The sequence below is a fragment of the Miniopterus schreibersii genome, assembly GCF_964146895.1.
Source record: "Miniopterus schreibersii genome assembly, chromosome: 9".
Taxonomy (NCBI): domain Eukaryota; kingdom Metazoa; phylum Chordata; class Mammalia; order Chiroptera; family Miniopteridae; genus Miniopterus; species Miniopterus schreibersii.
Window position 1 is genome coordinate 77,277,997 of NC_138118.1, and position 21,612 is coordinate 77,299,608.

General features: G+C 54.8%; 1 protein-coding gene across 3 annotated transcripts in view; it reads left to right on the plus strand.

Annotated features, from left to right (window-relative positions):
* MINDY4 (MINDY lysine 48 deubiquitinase 4) overlaps nucleotides 1–21,612 on the plus strand; it is an 81,270-nt gene that overhangs the window by 57,885 nt on the left and 1,773 nt on the right. For all 3 annotated transcript variants that reach the window (XM_081147926.1, XM_081147928.1, XM_081147927.1), the window contains exons 14-17: nucleotides 9,108–9,171; nucleotides 11,114–11,275; nucleotides 15,527–15,707; nucleotides 16,289–16,361. In XM_081147926.1, coding sequence (XP_081004052.1) covers nucleotides 9,108–9,171; nucleotides 11,114–11,275; nucleotides 15,527–15,707; nucleotides 16,289–16,361 — 480 coding nt within the window. The remainder of the gene's footprint in view (nucleotides 1–9,107; nucleotides 9,172–11,113; nucleotides 11,276–15,526; nucleotides 15,708–16,288; nucleotides 16,362–21,612) is intronic.

The window sequence follows — 21,612 nt, forward strand, 5'->3', positions numbered from 1 at the left end:
GGGAGTGTGGAGGCAGAGACTCCTCTTATGGAGAAGCCCCCACTTTGAAAACCATTGGGCCAGACGTTAGCCAAGGGTCTTCCTGCTCTGGGTTCAGATTCAGCTGTGCCAAAGCCTTCGAGGCCGTTGCAGGGGGATCTGTTACCATCTGTGCAGTTGACGACATCTCCTGGTGGCCCAGAGAGAGAGCAGAGTGTCTCAGACCACAGGCTCTTCAGCCAGAGCGAAGTGGAGTGGGGGGCTGGGAAGCCCACCCAGTTCTTTACAAACACTGTGTGTATGTGTGTGTGGACACGCGTGTGCTTGTGGTGGTGTGTGCGTGGATGAGAGATAGGTGAGGCTTCAGGGCTGGGTGTGAGGCAATATGGTGTTGGTGGTGGTTGTGTTTGATTGTGGGAAGGGTGACTTGATTGTGTGTATGTGTGAGTGTATGTGTATGTAAATGTATATGTGTGTGTGAGTGTATGTGTATGTATGTGAGTATATGTGCGTGTGTGTGTGAGTGTATGGATGTGTGTCTGTGTATGAGCGAGAGTGTGTGTACGCCTGTGTGTGTGTATGAGACTGAAGGTATGGCTATCCCTCCCTCCTAGCAAGGCTCTCGGACTCATACCTGAGGCCCAGGAGCCGCCCTCACACCACAGTCAACATCTCCTGTCCCCCTGATGTCCCCACCGCTGGGTGGAGCCAGGGCAAGGGCGTGTGGCTTGGCCACTTCACCCTCAAGGCTAAAGAGCAGGAGCAAAACTGGCCTTTGAGTGTTGTTTACCCTGGGCCCACTGTGTAGCCGTATGAAGGTTTTGTTTTTTTCCACTTGATTTCAAGCCCTCTATTTTCTTTCCTCAGATCTCGAGTTGCTCACAGTAAATCTCATACAGGCTCTCGTGTTCCCCTAGCTCCCAGCTTTCCAAACCACACAGCCTAGAACTTTCCAGCACGCTCTCACAAGCCCAAGGATGCTCCGGGCCCTGGGGTGAGGGCCACTCCAAGCCAGGCCTGCGCAGGGCGGGGGCTCAGCGCCTCGGGGAGCCAGCGGTGACGTGGCCTGGCATCGGGGGGCTTGGGCGGTTCCCCTTCTGATGGCTCAGGCCTGGGGGTGGGGGAGACAGCTTGTAAAGAGAACCTTTTCATGAAGCAGACCCTTGGCATTCGTTATAGTGGCTACTCAGTTGCCCAAGGCCATCCTGAAAGTCCCGAATAGGAGGTGGTTTGTCATGTGCGGAAGTAGTTTTTGGACAGCCCAGCCAGGCAGTGGGGGTTAGGGGCGGTGTGTGCACCATGGTGCTCTGTTGCTCTCAGTTCTGTCCAAGCATGAAAACAACAACAGCAGCACAGTTTACGTCTTTGTGGAAACAGCCCCCAAATGAAAGCCAACCGTGAGTTTTGGTTGTGCAGAGGCAAGAGACAGAAACTCAGTTTTTAGCCAGTGTCAGCTCGAGACTACACTATTGATCGGCTCATATCAAAGGCTTAGGGCTTTAGGAGGGCCTGGACCTGGAGCCCAGACAGTGTCTCGGGGACCTGATGTTCTTTCTTTTGTCTCTTTAGTCTCCTTTCCTCTGTCTCAGCCGTGTTCTCAGGGGCTGCTGGGGGACTCCTTTCTCTAGCACCCCTGTGCCTGCTGGGAGCCATGCCCCCATTCCTGATGCCTCATGGGGCATGTGAACACAGGGGCTAGGAAACCACAGAGGCCTACCACACTGGCCAGGAAGAGATGGGATAGCAGGTCGGGAATGGGGAGTTTGGGCTGTATCAGGAGAGCAGATGTGAGTGTGGGGCTGGGTCAGATCTGGGCCGTAGTGGAGGCCCACACAGGCTCCAGGCCAGGGTTTGAGCAGGGGCTATTCTTGTTGAGAATCCCAGGTTCTTGGTGGTCCCACGTGTCTGTGCTGATGGGAGAGGACAGATAGGATATGTGTCTGCTTTCTCCACCCTCTGTCACCCCACCTGAACTCTTCCATCCCGGAATAGCGAGGCCTCTCTCACCTGGGTCTCCCACGTGTAACATGAAAGGCGGGACAGGATGGTGAGGAGCCCTTCCTACCCTACATGCCAAGGTCTTTTGACTACAGCGGGGAACGGAAGGGGAGGAACTTCCTCAATGAACTCCAAATCACCTTCGACTTTGATTCAGATTCGGGGGAGGCCATGATCACTTCAGCAAATGTGTCTCAAAGGCCCAAGGTGCTGGGTGGGAGATAGACCCAAACTGTGCCGTTGGAAATAGCAGATGCCACCCCCTGTCCCCACTTTCCTTGACTAGCCCTCCTTCCTCCCCTGGTCCCTTCCCTGGGAGCTGCCAGCTCCTATGCAGTGACCAGAGCGCTGTTCTGTGGATCTCTGGCTGGCTCCCTCTGGGCGTCCCAGTGAGGTTCCTCACCCTGTGGAGGGAAAAGGAAGGGGCCCTCACTGCCACCTAAAGCTTTTGGGGCTTGTGGGAACCCCAGGGGCAGGCCCACCGGCCTAGGGCCATTATCTCATTTTACAGCTGTGGGGACCAAGGCTCCCAGGATTTAAGGGCAGGTTGGCAAACAGCATCACTCCCAGTCTCAGACCTGTACTGCCCTTCCTGTGCTGGGGGAGGAGTGGCAGGTGCTGTTCTGCTGTGTCTGCCACTGAGAAGGAGAAATGGGAAACAGGACCCTCGTTCGGCCCCTACGGACCAGATGCTTGTCCCCGTACTTCACTCTCCATTTAATCTTTGCCCTTGTGGTCTGGGCAAAAGCAAGCCTGGTCCCGGGCTGCTGAGATGGCAGGTCATGGCCAGTGAGTGGCAGCTGGTGTGACTGACATAGTAGGTCTGCCCATGGACACTGAGACTAAAGGCTGAATGTTGGGCTCACCTCCCACGACAACAAAGGGTGACCAAGCCTGGGACACACTGGAGTTAGTGACAGTGCGGGGGGGTCCCCTGATCCTCAGTGCATCCAACACTCCTATCTACTCACCCAAGGGCTATATACCTCTTTGTTCCATGAAGGGTTTGGGTGGCCAGACAAAGAGGACAGGCCTTGGGAGGAGGGAGAGGTGAGGACCCTTCTGGAAGACTCTTCTGCTCAGACCAGCCTCTGCTGCATGGGTAGGAAGCCTCCTTCCACCTGCCTCTGTATACCTCTCAGGACCTAGCTCCCGGAGGCCATTTCACTGTGGCCTTCCCTGCAGCTGCTCCCAGGATGGGTGTGGCCAGGCTCACAGGAGTTAGAGCTGGTCTGTGCACCTGAAGGTTTAGGGCCCAGTTCTGGGCACCAGGGGCCAGATGGAGACATCGTGACCTGCCCTCACAGTCCCTGCTCCTGGAGCGTCAAGGCAGACGGGAAGAGCAGCTTCCTAGGTGGGTGCTTCTAGGAAGGGGACGTCCAAGGGGAGATGGGGCACATCTGTCCTGGGGCGAGGGAGGTGTCTCCTTATGGAGGAGTGACATTTTACAGGGCCCCGAGGGATGTGTGGGAAGGGTTTTGGCTGACAGTGGGAGTGGAGCAGGCAGAGACCAGTGGTGGTCTTGTACAAGGTCTGGTTGGGGAGGAAGGGGCCGGCATGTGGGAGGACGGGTGGGTGGTGAGGAGGAAGGCCGCTTGGGAGGGGCTTGGGCATCTCTACTTTCCCTTCTCTCCTTCCATACCCCTTGCCCTGCCTCTTGGACCCTACCTAGCCCCTCCTCCCCAGCCCCTGTGGAGCAGTCTGCAGCTTGCCAGGCCTTTCTATGGCCTCAGACTTATTGCAACAACACTCTGAGGCCGTTACATAGGGTGTCCCCCCAAAATGTATGCACACTTTGAATGATTATAAAATCAGTGTTTATTAACATACAGTTCATTTTCAAAATTTAAAAGAATCTACAGAAGTAAATACTTTTTTTGGCCAATGCCTGTTTTCAAATTGATGACTGTTCTGGTCCAGGCACTGCTGATGACGCGAAGCAATGGAATTGCAAACATCAAGAATCACTTCTTTCAGGATTTGTGTGCCCTCAATTTGTCAGCTGTGCTAGTTTTGAGCAGTAAACTTTATCTTTTATGTATCCCGTAAAAAAGTCTAGTGGATAAGTTTTCTTGTTCAAGCATAGTCTGGCTTCACCCATTATTTCAAATCAGTTAAATCTGAAAAGGAATGAAAATTAAATGAGTTATCAGTTGTTAAAGTCTGTATACATTTTTTTGGTACACCGTGTGAATAATTATAAAGGCAGTGTTTGTACTTCAACTGCATTTTCAAACTTCCAGTAGCATTTTAGGATGAATTTCCTTTGTTCAGAGCTTAGTCTGGCTGAGAAGAAAGAAACATCAAGCGAGCTCTCAGCTGTTAAAGTGTGTATACATGTTTTTGGGACACCCTGTATATTATTGTCCCCGTCAGGGGTGATATACCCAAGGCTCAGGGATGGAAAGCATTTCGCCAAAGGCCACACAGTGCAGGTGGCAGAGGGGGCCTGACACCCAGGTGTTCTGACTCTGCCCACTTCCTCTCAGCCTTCCTGGGAAAACACAGTATCCGCCCAACCGAAATCCCTTCTCAGAGGCTCGTGGCTGCATTTTGACCGCTCGAAGTCCTCTGTTTATTCTGGGTTCTTGGCCGTGGTATGAAAGGCTGAGGTTGCAGGAATCATGACCTCTCATTGTTTTGGGTTTGTTGTTATCATTGCTGTTATTGTAGGAAAAAGGAAGCGATATTTACCAAATGCCAAGTGCTTTGTACAGTTTATCTCACTCAGTTCTCACAGCAACCTGTAATAGAAGGAGACGTCATCATACCCGTGTCGCAAGTAGGGAAACTGAGGCTCAGAGAGGGGAGCAGCTGGTAAGCAGCTGGATTTGAATCCAGGGCTCCCTGACTTCCAAGCCCAGGTTCTCTTAGTGGTTCCACAGCTGCCCTCTGCACTAGTGATGTTGTCCTCAAAAGTCAACAGAAGTCCCACTACACGAAGGGGGCTGTGTCTGGAGGTTGTTGCAGGGGCTGGGGAGTACAGTGGATAGTGCAGTCTCTGGGGGAGGATCTGTTGGGAGGACAGGCAGGAGCTGGCCCTGAGGGGTGTGGCAGTGCCCCTGGGGCCTGGTGCCCTAGAGCTCAGGTGGAGGGGAGGTAGCTGGTTGGGTCCTCCCAGGTTAATTACTGCCTATTTTAAGCAAGATATTTTAAATATCAGTCATGGGCCAGGCATACTCACTCACATCCCAGAAGGTCCCCGAAGACCCCTTGCTCCAGCCCTCTGGCTTTATAAATGAGGACACAGGTGACAGAGAGGCAGGGACTTGCCTGAGGCCACTCAGCCAGTCCAACGCCTTGTGGACTTGATTTTAGGTTGAATGGCAAGTCCACCATAGGCTGGAACCATGTCTCTAGGCCACTTGGACAGATTCATTGTTCAAAGGAATTGCTCAGGTTAATTCATTCACTTATTCATTCATTCATTCACTTGTTCAGACACATGTGAGTTGGCTTTAGGGTTAGGGGACAAACTGCACCCCATCAGGAGTGGAGTTTCAGGGCTCCCAGCTGCCTGACCATCACAGGTTTCAGGCCACAGCAGACACTGTGATGTTGATACTGAGGACACAGTGCTGGCCCACTGACTCTGTGTGACCACAAGTCCCTTCCGCTTTCTGGGCCTCAGTTTACCATCAGTAACACAGATGGTAGTTCTTGCCCTCCTGGCCCCACAGGCTTTAGAGGGGATAGTGTATGTGAAAGGGGGTGAGATTGTGCAGATTCAAGGCTTGGGTGTCCTGAGCTGCTCAGTGGCAGAGCCTCTGCCCCCAAAACATGTGATGGGGGTGGAGTTGAGAGAGGCAGGGGAGCACTGGGCCTGGCTCCCGGCGCTGGATCTGGGCTGGTCTCTGTCACGGGGCTGGTTTTGTTCTTTCCCTGGGCACCCTTGTCCGTCTGAATGCTGAGCCCTGGAGGGTTCCGCCACCCCTGACACCCTCTTAGTTCTGCTCCTTGGTCAGCGGTGTCTGTGGGGCCCTCCTGTGGGAGAGGCAGTCCCTGCTGGCATCCTGGGCACAGCTCTCTGTTCCCCTCCTTTGTCAAGGAGTGAGCTGGACACCCTGTGGCTGTGCCGTCAACCAGACCATGGGGCCTGGTGCTGGCACTTTGTTCCCAGAATGCTGCGGAAAGTTACAGCAGGTGGCCAGGGCCAAGCTCCTCCTCGTCAGTGTCCGTACCCTGGGCAAGTCCATGCAGGCTCCCCTCACTCTGCTTCCTGGAATCCCAGACCCGGCCAGCTCCTGGTCGTGGCCCCTCCTGGCTCCTCCTGGCTCCTGTCACCAGCCTGGTGTTGGGGTCTTGGGCTGTGCAGAATTCTCCTGGGGCCCAGCGTTGTCCAGCCCCCAGATGGACAGCCTTCTCATAGAGTGGAATAGTCATCAGTCCCAGGGAAGGGCTTGTCACAGCTTGTTGCTCAGAAGCCCAGAAAGTGTAGGAACCTCTGAGCTCAGGCAATCCCTCTAGGACCTGCTCCTGCTCCCAGGACCTTAGAGACTAGGGTTTCAGCAGAGGGGCGGCAGGGGCTGCTAGCAAGGAGGAAGGGGGGAGTAGTCTGCACAGCCTCGGCCAGAGCAGCTCTGCCTCGAGTTTTCTACTTGGGGCTTCTGCATGTAGATGTCCATTGAAGAAAGGCTCTGAGTCTAAAGAGATGTTGGAGGCCCTCGTATTAGCTCCACAGGCGGCCATAACAAAGTCCCACAGACTGGGCGGCCTGAACCAGTGAAGTTTATTCTCACAGCTCTGGATGCTGGAAATCCAAGATCAAGGTGTGGGCAGAGTTGGTTTCCTCTGAGGACAGCCGCCTTCTCTCTGATCTCACATGGTCTTTCCTCTGTGCACACAGCCCTGGTGTCCCTCTGTGTGTCCAAATGCCCTCTTCCTAAAAGGACACCGGTCAGATTGGGTTAGAGCCTATCCTAACGAGCCTACTTAACTTAATTACCCCTTAAAGCTTCAGACTCCAAATACAGTCACATTCTGAGGTCCTGGGGGCTAGGGTTTCAACCTATGAATTCTGGGGGGCATGATCCAGCCCATAACACCACTTGTCTTGTGTGAGCCCCTCAAAAGGGGAGCCTGAGCCCTAGAGAGGGGAGGTTTTTGGCCACACAGCTAACTGGGGCTAGAGCTCAGGCCCCGTGCAGCCCTGCCATGTGAACCACCTCCTCTCTCTGCTGGCCGACCGGAGGCCATTGTTCCTTCGCTCAAGGATTCCTCTACACTCAGTCCTCCAGGGAATTCCCCTGGAGGGAGGTCTGGGCATCTAGATTTGCCAAAGTTGTAAATCTCTTAAGCCATAAGCTGCTCCTTGGCGTCCTCCGAACGCCCTAACGTGAAATACAGATGTTCCTCCCTTTTAAGATCCAAGCCCACTTCTGAATTTCCCATCGTGTTTGCACCTAAGGATGCAATTACCATTTCCTCCCATTGTCCTTTCTGCCTGTCCCTCTGCTCTCAGCTGACGCAGGCTCTCAGTCCCGCTGGGTGAACACGAGGCTGGGAGATTACAGAGATCAGACTGCTTCTGCGAGCTCCTGGTGGCTCAGGGCCAGCGATGCTTATCAGCCTACCCTGCGCCGCTCTGAGGTTATTTTCTTCTCTCCAGAAGATGCCCGTATACACCACGGAGAACGTTTCCATCAGTTCTCCAGCCTGAGCTCGTGCCAGCCGAGCGCAACCCTCGGCCATTTGTCCCCCCCAGTGGGCTCCTTCCCAGGCCTTCTGGGCCCTTCCTGAGGCCCCAGGCCTCTGTGGTTCTCAGCTGGGACTCATAGTTCCAACCCCAGCCTGTCTTCTCATATGGACTACGACCGGCCCTGTTTGGCCATGGTTATTAGAAACCACAGGACAGCGTTTCTCCTGCAGAGGTCACGGAGCTCGAGTTTCTAACCTCAGTCGGGAAGGACGCAGGGTCCAGGGTGTGTGTGTTAGGGTTTTGGACTGATCTTAGATTTAAAGCATAAAATTGAGACCAGGTTTCTCTTCTCTTCCACTAAAAGGAAAAACAAACATGATTGCTGAGCCCTCCTGCCTCTAGGCCTCCTCTCCACCCTCTCTGTCAGCTGGGGGTGAAGGAGGCATGCTGGCCGGGGCACCGGGCTGGGTGGGCGGCATGTGCCAGGGCCGTGTGCATCCAGGTCCCAGCCTCACATTGCCTCCCTGGTGTTACGTCTCCGAGTTTTTTCCCATGTCTATAAAGTATAGTAATGTTTATTTCCCTGGGGGGCTGGAGGGCTGGCACTATTGTCCTCTGAGTGTGGTCAAGAGATGGTGGCTCCTCTCTAGCCAGTTTGGCTTAGTGGTTAGAGTGTTGACCTTCGGACTAAAGGGTCCTGGGTTTGATTCTGGCCAACGACACATATCTCGGTTGTAGGCTCAATGCCTGTCCCTGGTCAGGGCATGTGCAGGAGGCAACCAATCTATGTATCTCTCTCTCTCCCTCCCTCCCCTACTCTCTCTGAAAATCAGTGGAAAAAGTATCCTCCAGTGAGGATTAAAAAAAAAGAGAGACGATGGCTCCTTTTCTGTTTATCTGTCCCCGGCTGTATTCAACAATTGTGCTCCATCTCCCCAGGGAGTGATTTCAGGTAGATAAAAGGAGTAAGTCCCAGAAGCCCGTTCCTTTTGGCTTGAGGGATTTCTTTTGGCAAAGGGACTTCTCACTTTGTTCCAGAAGTCAGCCCTTCTCTGAGCCTTGGTTCTCTCTCAGGGTTTAGGAGCAATGTGTGTACAGGGCCCAGGTGGTGGCCGCTACTACTTTAGACCATTCCTCCCATTTAACAGACTCACAGACTAGGCCCCGAGATGGCAGACGATGTTCCAGTCCCCACCATTAGTGACAGTTGGGAAGTGAATGCAGGGTGTTGCATTCCAAACCCAGGGGCCTTTCTGCTGCGTCCTCAGAGGGCCCGGTGAGGCCAGAGTGGAGGCTGTTGCTTAGAGAGACTATGGGTGGCTCAGGAAGACTCAGCCTCCAGCCCCAAGGGAGGACACAGAGCAGAGAGCCCCAGCCGGCATTCTGGACCTCAGCCTGGAGCCCAAGGGAGCCCCTGGCCACCCAGCGAGGTTTGCCCAACGGCCTGAGTCAGGCAGAGACATGCTAACACTACTTTTCCCATATTTTCCAGCATCCGCCAGGACTTCGACGTCCCTACCAGCCACCTGATTGGAGCGCACAGCTACTGTACACAGGTCAGGGGTGCAGGAGAGGCTGGGGTGCCAGGTTCTGAGCTGCATTGGCTGTTTCTCTTGTGGAATGAGCTGGGGTGATTATCTTTGCCTCCCTGAGACTCAGTCTCCTCATTGGTGGAGTGAGATGCTTGGTCCAGACCAGAGCTCATTGAACTTGAATGTGCATATGAACCCCCAAGGTCTTGTTGACAAGCAGGCTCAGCTTCAGGGTCTGGGCTGGGGCCAGGGATTCTGATTTCTAGCAGGCTACGCAGGGAGGGTGATGCCATTGGTCCTCGGACCACCCTTTGAGTAACGAGGGGCTGCTGACCACTGAGCTTTGCCACTGTGCGATTGTGAGTCTAGGGCGGGGAGCAGCCTGTGGCTCCTTCACCCCCATTTCAAGAAGGCTTTCTGCTCTGGGGAAGGTTTGAGACACCCCAGATGGGGGGCAGGAGCCTTTTTTTCAAGGGATTGGAAAGGTCGAACCTGTCTGGAAAGGCCGTCTTTCTAGTAGCCGCTGCCCTTGAAGTGCAGTATCTCAGAGCTGCCATTTCCTCCAAATTCCTTCTCGTTTCCTCTGCAAGGACACGGCAAAGCCCCGAGACCTCCCTCTGTGGCCATCAGAGGTCTTTTTTACTGTCAGTGGAGCAGGGGTCTCAGTGCTGACAGAGGGATTTGTTAGGGGGCACCGCTCTCACGATTCGGAGGAAAGCACTCTGTGAACTCTGCCCTCCAGAGGAAGGGCTGCAATGGCCATTCCCACGCGCCCTGCGCCAGCCCTGGCAAGAGGTGGGCTAGCCCGAGGGTCCTGCCCGCCCAGCACTGAGTCCAGGCTCTCGTGACTCTTTGCTCAGTGGTCAGCAAGCACTTAGCAGTTTCCTTCAGCTCGAATCTTTGGTTTGCCAGGTGGTACCTTGAGGGTGGCAAGTAAGTGGAGAGGGAAGGGACCACCAGACAGGGAGCCAGGACACATGGGTGAAAGTCCAGCTCTGTTGTTAACCAGCCGTGTGGCTTGGGCAAATCCTTTCCCATCTGTGAGCCTCAGTTTCCCCATTCCTAACAGGAGGTTGGATCCCCAGATGCTCTGCATAAGGAAGGGCCCTTCCCGTCACAGTGATGCGCCATCTCCTGGTTCTGGGGTCAGCAGACTTGTGGACCTGTTGGGTGTGGGGCATAAGTCATGCGGCTACTGAATCCGGATCCCATGCAGCCGATGAAGCTACAGACAGAGCTAGGACCCACATCCCTGCTACTGCTGCCCTCTGCTCTCCCTTCCCTCTTGCAGACCCCGCCGTCCCTGGTGAGACCCGAGTGAGGCCTGGGATCGAGTTACTGGTCCGGCACCATTGTCAGTTTCCTGGCCTTGCTCATGTGCTCTGGTTATGTAAATGTGCTCGGTTATGTAAGATGTTATCACTGAGGGAAGTTGGGTGAAGGGTACACAGGAATTCTCTGTACTATTCTTACAAATGCTTTTGAGTCTAAAATTATTTCAAAATAAAAAGGGATATTTAAAAAATTACCCTTCTTCAAGACCCACCCAAATGTCACTTCTCCCCAAGTTGCTCTGACTAGTCATGTGGTCCTGTGTCAGCCTGGGCCCCCAAACGCTCTGAGTACAGTTTCCTAGCCCCAGTCACATTCTGTAACATGCAGGCACACACCTGGAACCCCACTGTGGACCCCAGGCCCAAGGTCAGGAGCATTCTCCCCTCCCGCAGGACACCCCCCAAGGGCCTTGTGCACCGTTGGTACTTGATAAATGCTCTCGGAATAGACTGACAAGTGCCCTGAGTGACTTCCATGAGAGAGCCGGCAGCTCCCCCTGAGGGCCCGTGGGACACGAGTCCAAGCCCCTCTGGTTTCGGCCTCCCTCCTCGCTTGCTTTCCTTCCTTCTCCACCCTCTTGCCTTGTTCCTGGTGTCCCCTTGATCAGCCTTTCCCTTTCTCTCATCAACAGGAACTTGTCAATCTGCTCCTGACTGGGAGAGCCGTGTCCAATGTTTTCAACGACGTGCTGGAGCTGGACTCAGGGAACGGGAACATCACGCTCCTCAAAGGCATTGCCGCTCGCAGCGACATTGGCTTCCTGTCTCTCTTTGAGCACTACAACGTGTGCCAGGTACCAGCAGGACAGGTCTCGGAGACTCGGAGCCTGGCTCCCTGTGACCAGCGAGGAGGCTGGGGAAGGGGAGCTGTGGAAACTCGGGTTCAGTTTCCCTCACGGGGGTTTTGGGAGGAAGTGCGGCTTCACTGCCTTTGGGTACTGGGCACTAAATTCACACCCAGAGCCAGACGACACCAAGTTCCGGGAGAGGTTGTTGGAAAGGGTCTTCTAGGGGTTTATTGTGTGATTGTGGGTCAGAGTGGCCGCTACTGTCGCGTGTGTGTATGGTGGGGGTGTCTTCTCCAGGGACTGGGACCTGAGGTTATAGGCCCTGTATTAGTGTCCTTGGGCTGCTGCAACCAAGCACTATGAACTGGCAGCTTAAAACAATAGAAACGCATTGTCTCACTGTCCTGGATCACAGGCTCTCTCCTAGCTGAAGCCCGGAGTCCAGGTGTTGCCAAGGCCATGCTTCCTCTGGAACCTACAGGGAGAATCCTTCCTGTCTGTCCTAGGTTTTGGTGTTTTCCAGCCATCCTTGGTGTTCTCAGCTTATTGCTGCCCTCCCTGCCCCGCCAGTCTCTGCCTCTGCCATTACCTTGCCATCTCCTTCCTGTGCGTCTTTTCCTTTCCTTGTAAGGATGTCACTCGCGTTGGATTAAGGGCCCACCCTAGTCCACTAACCTCACTTAACTGTTACATCTGCAACAACTCTATTTTCCAAATAGGTCACATTCTGGCATACTGTGGGCTAGGACTTCAACATATCTTTCTGGGAGACATAATTCTACCCTCATCAGGCCTCACTCAGTCTGTTTGCTAGTGTATCAGTCTCTACCTCCTCTCTCACTGCAGCCAGGGTCTCGGAAAGGGCCAGATCCCCAAGGGAAGCTGGATGGGGTAGTGTGACCATATCTCGGGCAGCATGGGCAGGGGAGGCCTGGGCCCTGTGTTCTTGGCCCAGCCTGCTGTGGGCCCTCCCCTGAGCCTCGGTTTTCATGTTTTCAGAGAAGACATTGCTCTCTGGTTGGTTACGTGGTAAGAGTTGTCCTGAGGAGGGCAGCAGGAGCTCTTTCTGTGGTGGTTGCTCTGCACAGGTTCTTGGAGGGTCAAGACGAGGCCTCGTTCACTGTGCACCCCCAGAACCAGGGACACAGTCACCCAAGGGGACACTCAGACAGTGCTAGGAAATTGGATTTGCAGAGTGGATGGAGACCAGCGTTCTACGGTAGGGCTTGGTTTCATCACACCCCTCCTGCATGATCGCATGTGCAGGTGCACTGTCCCAGTGCTCATGGGCCACGTGGTGTGGCCCCGTCCCCAGGTCTCTCTGGATGACCCCCACCCCATCCATGGACAGGAAGCGGACTTGTGGGTTCCAAAGACTTGTGTAGAAAAGTGATAATGGTTATTTCCTGGATGTGCTGGTGTTTGGAAGGAGCCCAGGAATGTGGCCACATGGCCTGTGAGAAACACCAGAACATCACACCCTGGGTGGGCTCTGAAAGCATGCAGGTCGAAATTCCACGGCCGAGAGGGTAACCTTGGCCGCACTCATGGAATCCCCAGGCTTACCGTGCGCCCTGGTTTCATTCTTGCGTTGAGGGCGTTGGTCAAAAAGTAAACTATGTTCCTTTGGTCTGCTGAGGGTAATTGATGAGAACATCAGTTGGGGGTCATCCTTCCCTTGGAATAAAATGCTGATAGAAGAAATTCAGGCCCTTGGAACTGCCTTATTACCCAGCGATGCCACTTCTGGAAGTGTATCTGAAGAAACCTGAAACACTGATTTGAAAGAATATAGGCACCCCTATGTTCATTGCAGAGTTATTTACAGTAGCCAAGATCTGGAAGCAGCCCCAGTGCCCATCAGTAGATGAGTGGATGAAGAAGCTGTGGGACATTTACACCATGGGCTGCTATGCGGCTGTAAAAAAAAAGGAAATCTTATATTTTGCAGCAGCATGAATGGACCTGGAGAGCATTATGCTGAGTGAAATAAGCCAGTCAGAGAAAGACAAGGACCATATGATTGCACTCATGTAGAACCTAGTGAACAAAATAAGCCAACACAATAGAAACAGACACAGATAGAATGTGGACTGACAGCTATCAGAGGGGAGAGGGCCGTGGGGCTGGGTAAAAACGGTGAAGGGATTAAGCAAAAAGAAAACACAAAAAAAACCTTGTAGACACAGACAGCAATATGGTGGTTGCCAGAGAAACAGTGGGGTGGGGGCGGTGGAAGAGGGTACAGGAGGGATAAGCGGTGATGGCAGGGGACTTGACTTGGGGTGGTGAACACACAATACAGTATGTAGATAGATGATGTGTTATAAATTGTATACCTGAAACCTATATGATTTTATTAACCAATTTCAGTCCAATAAATTCAATAAAAAGGGGGGAAAAAGAATAGAAACTCAGGCCCTTCAAAGATCTGAATCCTTGAACCCACATAGACCCGTCTGCTGTTGTGTGCTTGGCTGAAGACTGGGATTCTACCCCCTACAGCAAGGTGATGCGTGCTCCTCTGCCTTGGGGCTGGGGGCCTTCCTCAGCTCTCTGTGACCCCACTGGTCTGGTCTTGCTCATCTGACTCGCATCATCCTAGAGCTTGGCCGTGAGGGTGGGGCTACAGTGTGGGCTGCCGTTGGACAGCCAGCTCCTCATGGATGTCACCCTCGGAGATGACAGACTGTAACCCTCCAGCAAGCAAACATTGATCCTTTTACATCAGGGCTTCTAAGCCGCAGTCCACAGATGGGCTTGGCACGTTCATACCCTCCACCCCCCCTTCAAAGATGGAAGAACCCTCATTGAAAAGGAGTCCTTGGTTGTGCTGCACAGTCCCCCGCCAGGAGAAAGCCTCAGCCCGTGCTGGAGGAAACGCGCCCCCACCATCCCCTCCTTGCCCCAGGCCTTTGGTCAGCTGCCCCAGAATCCCAAGGAAGTGAATTTCATCTTTGGAAAATGTCACCCACTTGGAAGAGGCTCCTGAATGAGAAAACTCATTTATAAACTCTCTGGGCAGCTTTTTTTGTCCTTAATCCTCTGACCACTGTATAAATGGCAAGCTGCCCTTTTGTCCCTCAGCTGGAAAATTCAGGGTGGCTGATCATGCAGATGAGGCTCCCTGGAGGCTGTGTAGCTCCTGTTCCTGCCCTGAGTGAGCCCTGGGTCCCCCGGCCTACAGGCTCCCGGTTCGAGGTGACGCCCTCACCAGAAAAGCTTCTTGAGCCTGGAACGGAAGCCAAGTTTGCAATGGGGTTTGGGCACGTCCAGCCACGTCCTTTAAGACATCTAATTCCCCTGCATCCCACCGAGGAGCGGGCTCTGTGGTCACGTAATGTCGCACGGGACTGGAGTGAGGGGCCCCCGGCCAGGTGGGGGCAGGGCCTTGGACGGAGAGCAAATGAACACATTGTAAAGGTCGCCCTCCCACCCTCTGGAGGAGATGGCTGTTCACGAGTGAGTTCTTCACCAGGGACCTGGTTGAGGGCCTTCTGAGCACAGCCCTGTTCGAGGCACGCCAGCCCAGAGTCCATCCCGGGTGGGCTCCAAGCGGCCCGAGGGAGACTGCCGGCCACTATTCTGTGACGGGTCCGTAGAAAGTATGCCCTTCTCCCCACTGGAAAAATAATTCCCATTCTTTCCTTAATCCACAGGCTGCTCTGTAAATACCTGAGCAAGCAAACATCTCCCGGGGCTGGTGGGGATTTAGGCCATAATCAGCCCTCCCAGCTCATAGCACGTACAGAGCTGAATAAATCAGGGCCCGTGTAGGGAGAGGGGCACCCATGGGAGTCACAGGTGACGGAGAGAAAGCAGAGAGGGTAGCCCGGCTGAGGGGTAAAGCCAACCAGGCATCTGACTCCCCCTGGCAGGCAGGACAGCAGCAGGGCTGAGGGACCAGTGCATGTGCCATGGATCTGCTCCCCGAACACCCACCCCTCTACCATGGCCTCCTCTGCTGGGACTCTCCAAGGGAGCCCCTCACCAGGACGGAGTCCCAGCTCCCAGCCTCCCCTCCCCCTGCTCACCCAGAGGCCCCCTTTCCCTTCTCCCCACCTGTCTTCAAGGGAAAGTCCTACCTAGTTCCTGATTCACCTCTCTCATGAGGGCCTTTGCTCATCAAACATTTCCTTATATTGACTGTACTCCCTGCTCTTGGTGCTAAGGGCACAGCCCAGTGTGCAAGCAGCTGGCAGGCGTGTTACCATGAGGAGTGATGCATGTGCATCCCTGCCCTCTTCCCCTCGCCAGGTCGGCTGCTTCCTGAAGACCCCGCGGGTCCCCATCTGGGTGGTGTGCAGCGAGAGCCACTTCAGCGTGCTTTTCAGCCTGCAGCCCGAGCTCCTGCGCGACTGGAGGACCGAGAGGCTCTTCGACCTCTACTACTACGACGGCCTGGCCAACCAGCAGGAGCCCATTCGGCTGACCGTCGGTGCGCCGCCTCCCACCCTGTCCCCGCGCATCCTTGGGGATCTAGGCCAGGCTGGAAACGGGCCTTAGCATAGCTGTGCAGGGTGGTCAGAGAACGGTGCAGACTCTCTTGAGTGTCAGGACTGGGGGATCAGAGGGCAAGTGTCAGGGGTCCTGCAGGAGGGAGCCAGAGTTGGGCCTGAGAAACTGATGGCATTAAGGGTATAAGACGAGGCCGAGAGCATGTACTGAAGAGCCGGGGATACCATGCCAACAAGTTTGGGTTTTATTCTCTGGACAATAGGGAGCCCTGGGAGGTTTTGGAGCAGGGAAGTGGTGGAATCAGATGTGTTTTTAAAGAGAATTATTCTGGTAGCTGAAGTGGGGGCAGGAGTTTGGGGTGGAGACTGGAGGTGGGGGCCAGTGAGGAGAGGGCTGTGGTGTCCAGGTGAAAAATGAGGGGCAGGAACTACGTTCGTCCAGTAGGGAGGGAGGAGGGGCAGCTGCCAGGGAAGTTGGGACTCGGGAGTTCAGTTGTTAGTGCCGAGCTCAGGGTGAGCTTGGGCCCTGGGCTGAGCGTGTGCTTCCCTCTCGCCTCCCCAGACACCACCCAAACTGTTCCTGAGCATGGAGATGGAGACCTCGTCCCGCCCCTCGAGCTCTGCATCAGGACCAAGTGAGTTGGGTCACCTCTGGCTGTAGAGCCTCACCCGAGTGGCAGGAGTGTGGTAGTTGGGCCTGCAGGAAGGAAGACCCACCGACAGACCTGATCATGGCAGTGCCTGGCTCACAGGGTTCCCAGGGTGCCCAGGATGTTACCAAGAGCTCTGTAAGCAGCTCTCGTTACTGTTGTCTCAGCCACTTGTGAGTTGGTGTGACCGCAGGTGGAACTGCCATTTCCCTGTTTGTGAGGTGATCAGGGTTGGGGCGGAGAGACAAGGTGATGATTGAGTCCCTGTGGCTCTGAGATCCAGAGGGTTTGCCGGGAGCCCAGGGGCGCTGTCCCCTCGCAGGCAAACAGGCCCTTGAATGGAGCCACATAGAGAAAGAAAACACCACATATACAGGGCGAGGGCGTGGGAGATGCTGAGACATCCCCATTACGCCTCATCCATCTGTCTGTCTGCTCACCTGCCCACCTGCCCGCCCACTGGGCCAAGGCCAAAGCATTCCTGTGGGGTCATGTGCTGGCGTTTCTGTCATTGGGAGGATTAAAGGCACGTGGAGGTCGCTTTCCTTTCATGTACAAAGGGCCACTCATTAGAGTGATGAGAGAAGGGCGAGCAGCGGGGAAAGGAGGTGACGCTGGCGTTGGCGCCTCTGCAGGGCAGGGTGGGAGGCCACAGGCCATCCTTCCTGCAGGCAGGCTTGCCAAGCCGGGCTCTGGACCATACCCTGGGCACGGACTCCGCCCACCTCTGGACCCGGGGGTCCTAGCTGAGAGTGCATTTGACCCTGCACCCCTCACAGGGGCAGCCCACCACCCTGAGCTTCTCCCCTGCCCCACCTGGAGGTCCTCCTCCTTCCCAAGAGAGCTTCTGCTGCTGGACTCTCCGAGCACCTCCCACGGACCTGGGGTTGGACTTCCTGGGCTCAGCCCTAATTGGCAAGTGCTTGAAAATGACCTGGGGCTCTGCTCTGTCAGGGGTCTCAGTCCAGAGACATCTGAATGTGAACATGGGCCTGGAGCACCTCCTCCTCTTCTGGCAGCTGTCCCCTTCTCCCAGGACCTCCCCCTGTCCACTCATGGCCATGTGCCATGAAGTGAAACAGTGAAATGATGGCATGTGGAATGATGTGGGAGGCGGCATGCCTTAAGGAGCATGTCCTCGGCCTGGGGCAGGTGGTCCACTGTGCCCTCACCTGTCCCTGCTCACTGTTGCGGGATGGGCTTGGGCAAGGCTGAGCCCTGGCATCTCCTCCTGTCCTTGTCACAGATAGGAAATCATGTTTGTGCAGCACCCAGGGTTAGGGACAACTGGCCTGCGGACTCTGGCTGGTGCAGACCCCACTCAGCTCCCGGTGGCTGAGGGATTGATGCCCCAGTACTCCTGTATTGGCTTTGGCTCACCCATTGGGAAGATGTGCTCTAGCATGTCATCTTAGGCTTTAGCAGGATCTCCTGGAGGAGGCTTGGTAAACAGAGACCACTGGTTCTCATTCACCCCAGGGCTTCTTTTGAGAGGTCTACTGTGGGGCCCAAGAATGTGCATTTCTGAGTAGTTCCCAGGTGCTTCTGGTGCTGCTATCCCTGGCCCACACCCCAAGGACCACACTTCCGGTGCCTGAAAAGATAGTGCCCCCCTTCCTGGCTGCCTTGTGAGACTGGATGTCTCACTGGAAGTGCCGACCCTCCTGCATCTGGCACATCTGGCTCATTGCACCGCACAGGGCCTGGAGGACTGTCTTTTTGGCCCCACTGGTTGCCCATCCCCCTGCCCTCCAGGTGTGCTCCCTGCTTTGCTAAGACTTTCCTGGAACCCCGTCTGCCAGCCGCACTTCCCCATCACTTGCCCTGCCTTGGGGGTCTACCTTGGCAGTTAACATGGGGAGACTTTTCCCAGCGTTATTCCGGGAAAACTGGAGTGGGTGGAGTGGGACCACTGGGTTTCCCCCCTCTGTCCCCATCAGATAACGTTCCTTTGTAATGGGAAACAGCTGGCCCAGCCTCCCGGAATCCTGCTCTGAGGGGTTGGATTACAAAGGTTTTGCATTTTGCTTTCATCCCAGATTCTCAAACAGCTCAAAGGGAGAAACTTGGGGAAGTGGCCTTTACGGTCAGTGAGGACCCGCTGGACATGGGCCTGCCTTTTGAGGGATAAGTCCCACTCCAGTAAAGTCCCTGCCTTGATGGGGAGGGAGTCTGTGGTGCCCTGGCCCAAGCTCAGGTCATTTCTAAGGCCAGTCAGATCCCAAGCACCTGCTGAAGTGAGTCTGGGTGCTGTGCTCACTGTAGGATGAACCTGTGGGCAGGTGGGTTCCCCTCCTATCACTTCAGCCCCATAGAACCCTGGGCTGGACTCCATGGAAGAAGCAGCTGGATACGACTTGGTTCTTGCTCTCAGAGTTCACAGTCAAATAGAAGTCAAGTTCAGAATCCACTCTATTCCAGTCCAGGGAGAGATGCACTGTCTACCCTCAAGCCCAGCTCTGTTGCCCAGAAGGACATCCGACACTCGCCCTGACCAGCACAGAGCACATCACACACCTGGCCAGCTGGCACCTTGGATCCACAAATCGACCCTTGCTCACCACCAGGCATGGCCCGCCCTTTCACAGTCAGGGCTCTCAGAGTACAGGTCTGTGCCCTGGGCCACACCTCTAGTCACACGCAGCACTGGGCCTGAAGCTCAGGCTCGAGCTGTCCCAGCCCAGGGGAAGGTCACTGAGTGGGCAGTGTGACTTCCCATCACCTGGCTTTGTTGCCATGGAGACATTGCACAAGACCAGACTTGGGGTTTTGCCTTTGGAGAAGATCATCTTAAGTTGAACAGTCCTCAGGTCCTATGCCATCTCTACTGTCTGGTGTGACGCACATCTCGGCCTCAGAGAGTCTCCTGTTACCTTCACTCGCTTGTATCAGGAAATTAGGGCCTGTCTCCCACCCCCTTCCTCCCGCTGCTCTCTAACCATCTCAGCAAAACAGGCTCATTTATGGTCATTTCCCAACAAGACACACAGTGACCGCTCAACCTCCCAGCCTAGCTAGAGGGGAGAGAATGAAACAGTTGTCTCCAGTCCAGAAAAAAAAGGAAAGGACTCATAACTGGGGCCTGGGGCTGGGCCACAGATGTTTCTGTTTGGAGGCTCCAACAAGAAACTGAAAATGTAATTTCAGCTGGGAATGTTGCCTTCCCAGGGCTGGAGCCCCGTGCCCTGCTCCCCTGCTGTCCGCCACCCACATGAGGGTCACCTGTGGTAGGAGGGTTCACTGGGTGCTCCCACTGCTCCAGCTGCTGTCTTCTGAGTCCCTGCCCTGCAGCCCTTAGGCTCACCTGCCCCAGGTATCCTTGTACCTGGTTGGGCCCACAGAACACTGAGCTCCAGGATGCCGGGAAAGAACACAGAACGGGGTCTGGCCTCAGCCGAGTCCTGCTCTATGAGGTCACATCGCGTGACCTCCAGAAGGTTTGGTTCTGCTCTGCACCGAATTTTCCCACCTGTTGAGTGGGGAGAACAGAGGCTAGGAGGGATGGGGAGGGATGGGGAGGGCCTTGAGGGACAGGCTGAGGATGGATCTTACAGGAATACAGAAAGTCTGGTCCGTTTATGACTCTTACCCTCATTCTTGCCATGATTGGGGGTGAGAACCCACCATGGTGTGGGCAGTCAGTTCCCCTTTGCAAACCTGGCTGTGGACAGAACGTCTGTCTCCTTCCTGCCTCCCTTCTGCTGCCTTTCTGTGTCCCTAGAGTCCAAAAGCTCGGTAAGTAGCTAACAGAGGCTGATGCTTACCCACAAATCTTCATAGAACAGTAAAAGCTTTTTAATGTCATGCTTCAAAACTGCAAAGATGATGAAAGGAGAAAGAAAACTGAACATCTCAAGTTGCATGGTAGAATCAATTAAGCCCTGGGTTGTGTGGCTACAGATTTCTGAAGCACTATTTTATGCAGCGGACACAGGGATCAGCCTCGTCCCTGGGAACCTGTGCTCAGCACCGTGCCTTCCCAGCCTGTCTCACCTCCAGACATGCTCAGCCTGCAAGCCAGCACAGCATCTGCCTTCCCTATTGACTGCACCTCTGTTAGCTACCTGGGGACATCATCAGGCTCTGGCACAAACAGTGCAGGCGGTGGGCACTAGCACCCAGGAGCAGTCCACCCTCTCCCAGCCAGGTTGGGTTGTCTCCAGGTACAGTCCCACGTGAGGGTGCTGATGGATCCCATTGAAGTGGCTCAACCCCTAGACACCTAATAGCTCCCTCTGGATCGACCTTAGTGCTGACACACAGCAGCTTAGGACAAAGTCTGAAGCACCCAGACTCCACAGAATCACTTCATTCTCCCACATCCAATGGGACAAGTGATGCTGACCCTCTGATTCACGTGACGGGACTGATGAAGGGGAGGCAGGGCCTGTGGATGAGCATGTGCAGGTGATGCATCTCTGTCCACGGGTTAGGTGTGGAATGTGTCTTACTAAGGTAGTTCTTCCAGCAGTCACTCTTGAGAGAAGGCCTCTTCCAGAGAGGTATGCAAACATGTTTGCGCACCCAGCCCTGCTTCTGAAGGATCCCAGGAGCAAGTGGTGCAGGCGGTGCAATGGTACCACTCAGCCGGTCGTGCAGGAAGGAAAGGCTAGGTGGCCAAAAAGCCACATAACCTCATTTGGGGTGAGATTTGTTAGTATCACAGGCGTTACCGATGCCCCGGAAGAGAACACAGAGCTAGTTTGGGAGGACCTGCTTCCTAAAGCAGCGTGACGTTCGTGCCGAGCAGCTTGTCCACCATCCCCCATCTCAGCCTGTCACCCCGAGTGTTTTTACAAGGAGCGATTCAGCGTTCGCATGTGGACAGGTGGAGATTTCCTGGGTGCTTATCGCCCTGCGCGGCCCGGGGCCGGGCCGTCTCGCTCAGACCACGCTGAGCGTTACGCCCGCACATTCCCGCGGCTATGGACGGCCTGCCCCCAGCGCCCTGGGTGGAGCCGCGGGAATGCACTGATTGTTCCAGAGCGGGCTCTGCAGACATCTCCTGCACTAAGCCTTCCTGTGGCAGCACGAAGCACGGAAATACCGCTAAGATTTTTTCCTCCGAAGGACAAGAAGCCTTTTTGCCCATTTGAAAGGGGAACGGAATGGTGTAAAGTAGGCAAAGTATTCAGCAGGGGAACACAAAGTCTGGAATGAGAACGGTAAGTTGGAAGAGCAGAATGTACCTAGAAGGCCGTCCCTCTCCGCCTAAGTTGGGCAGGGATGCGGTGCC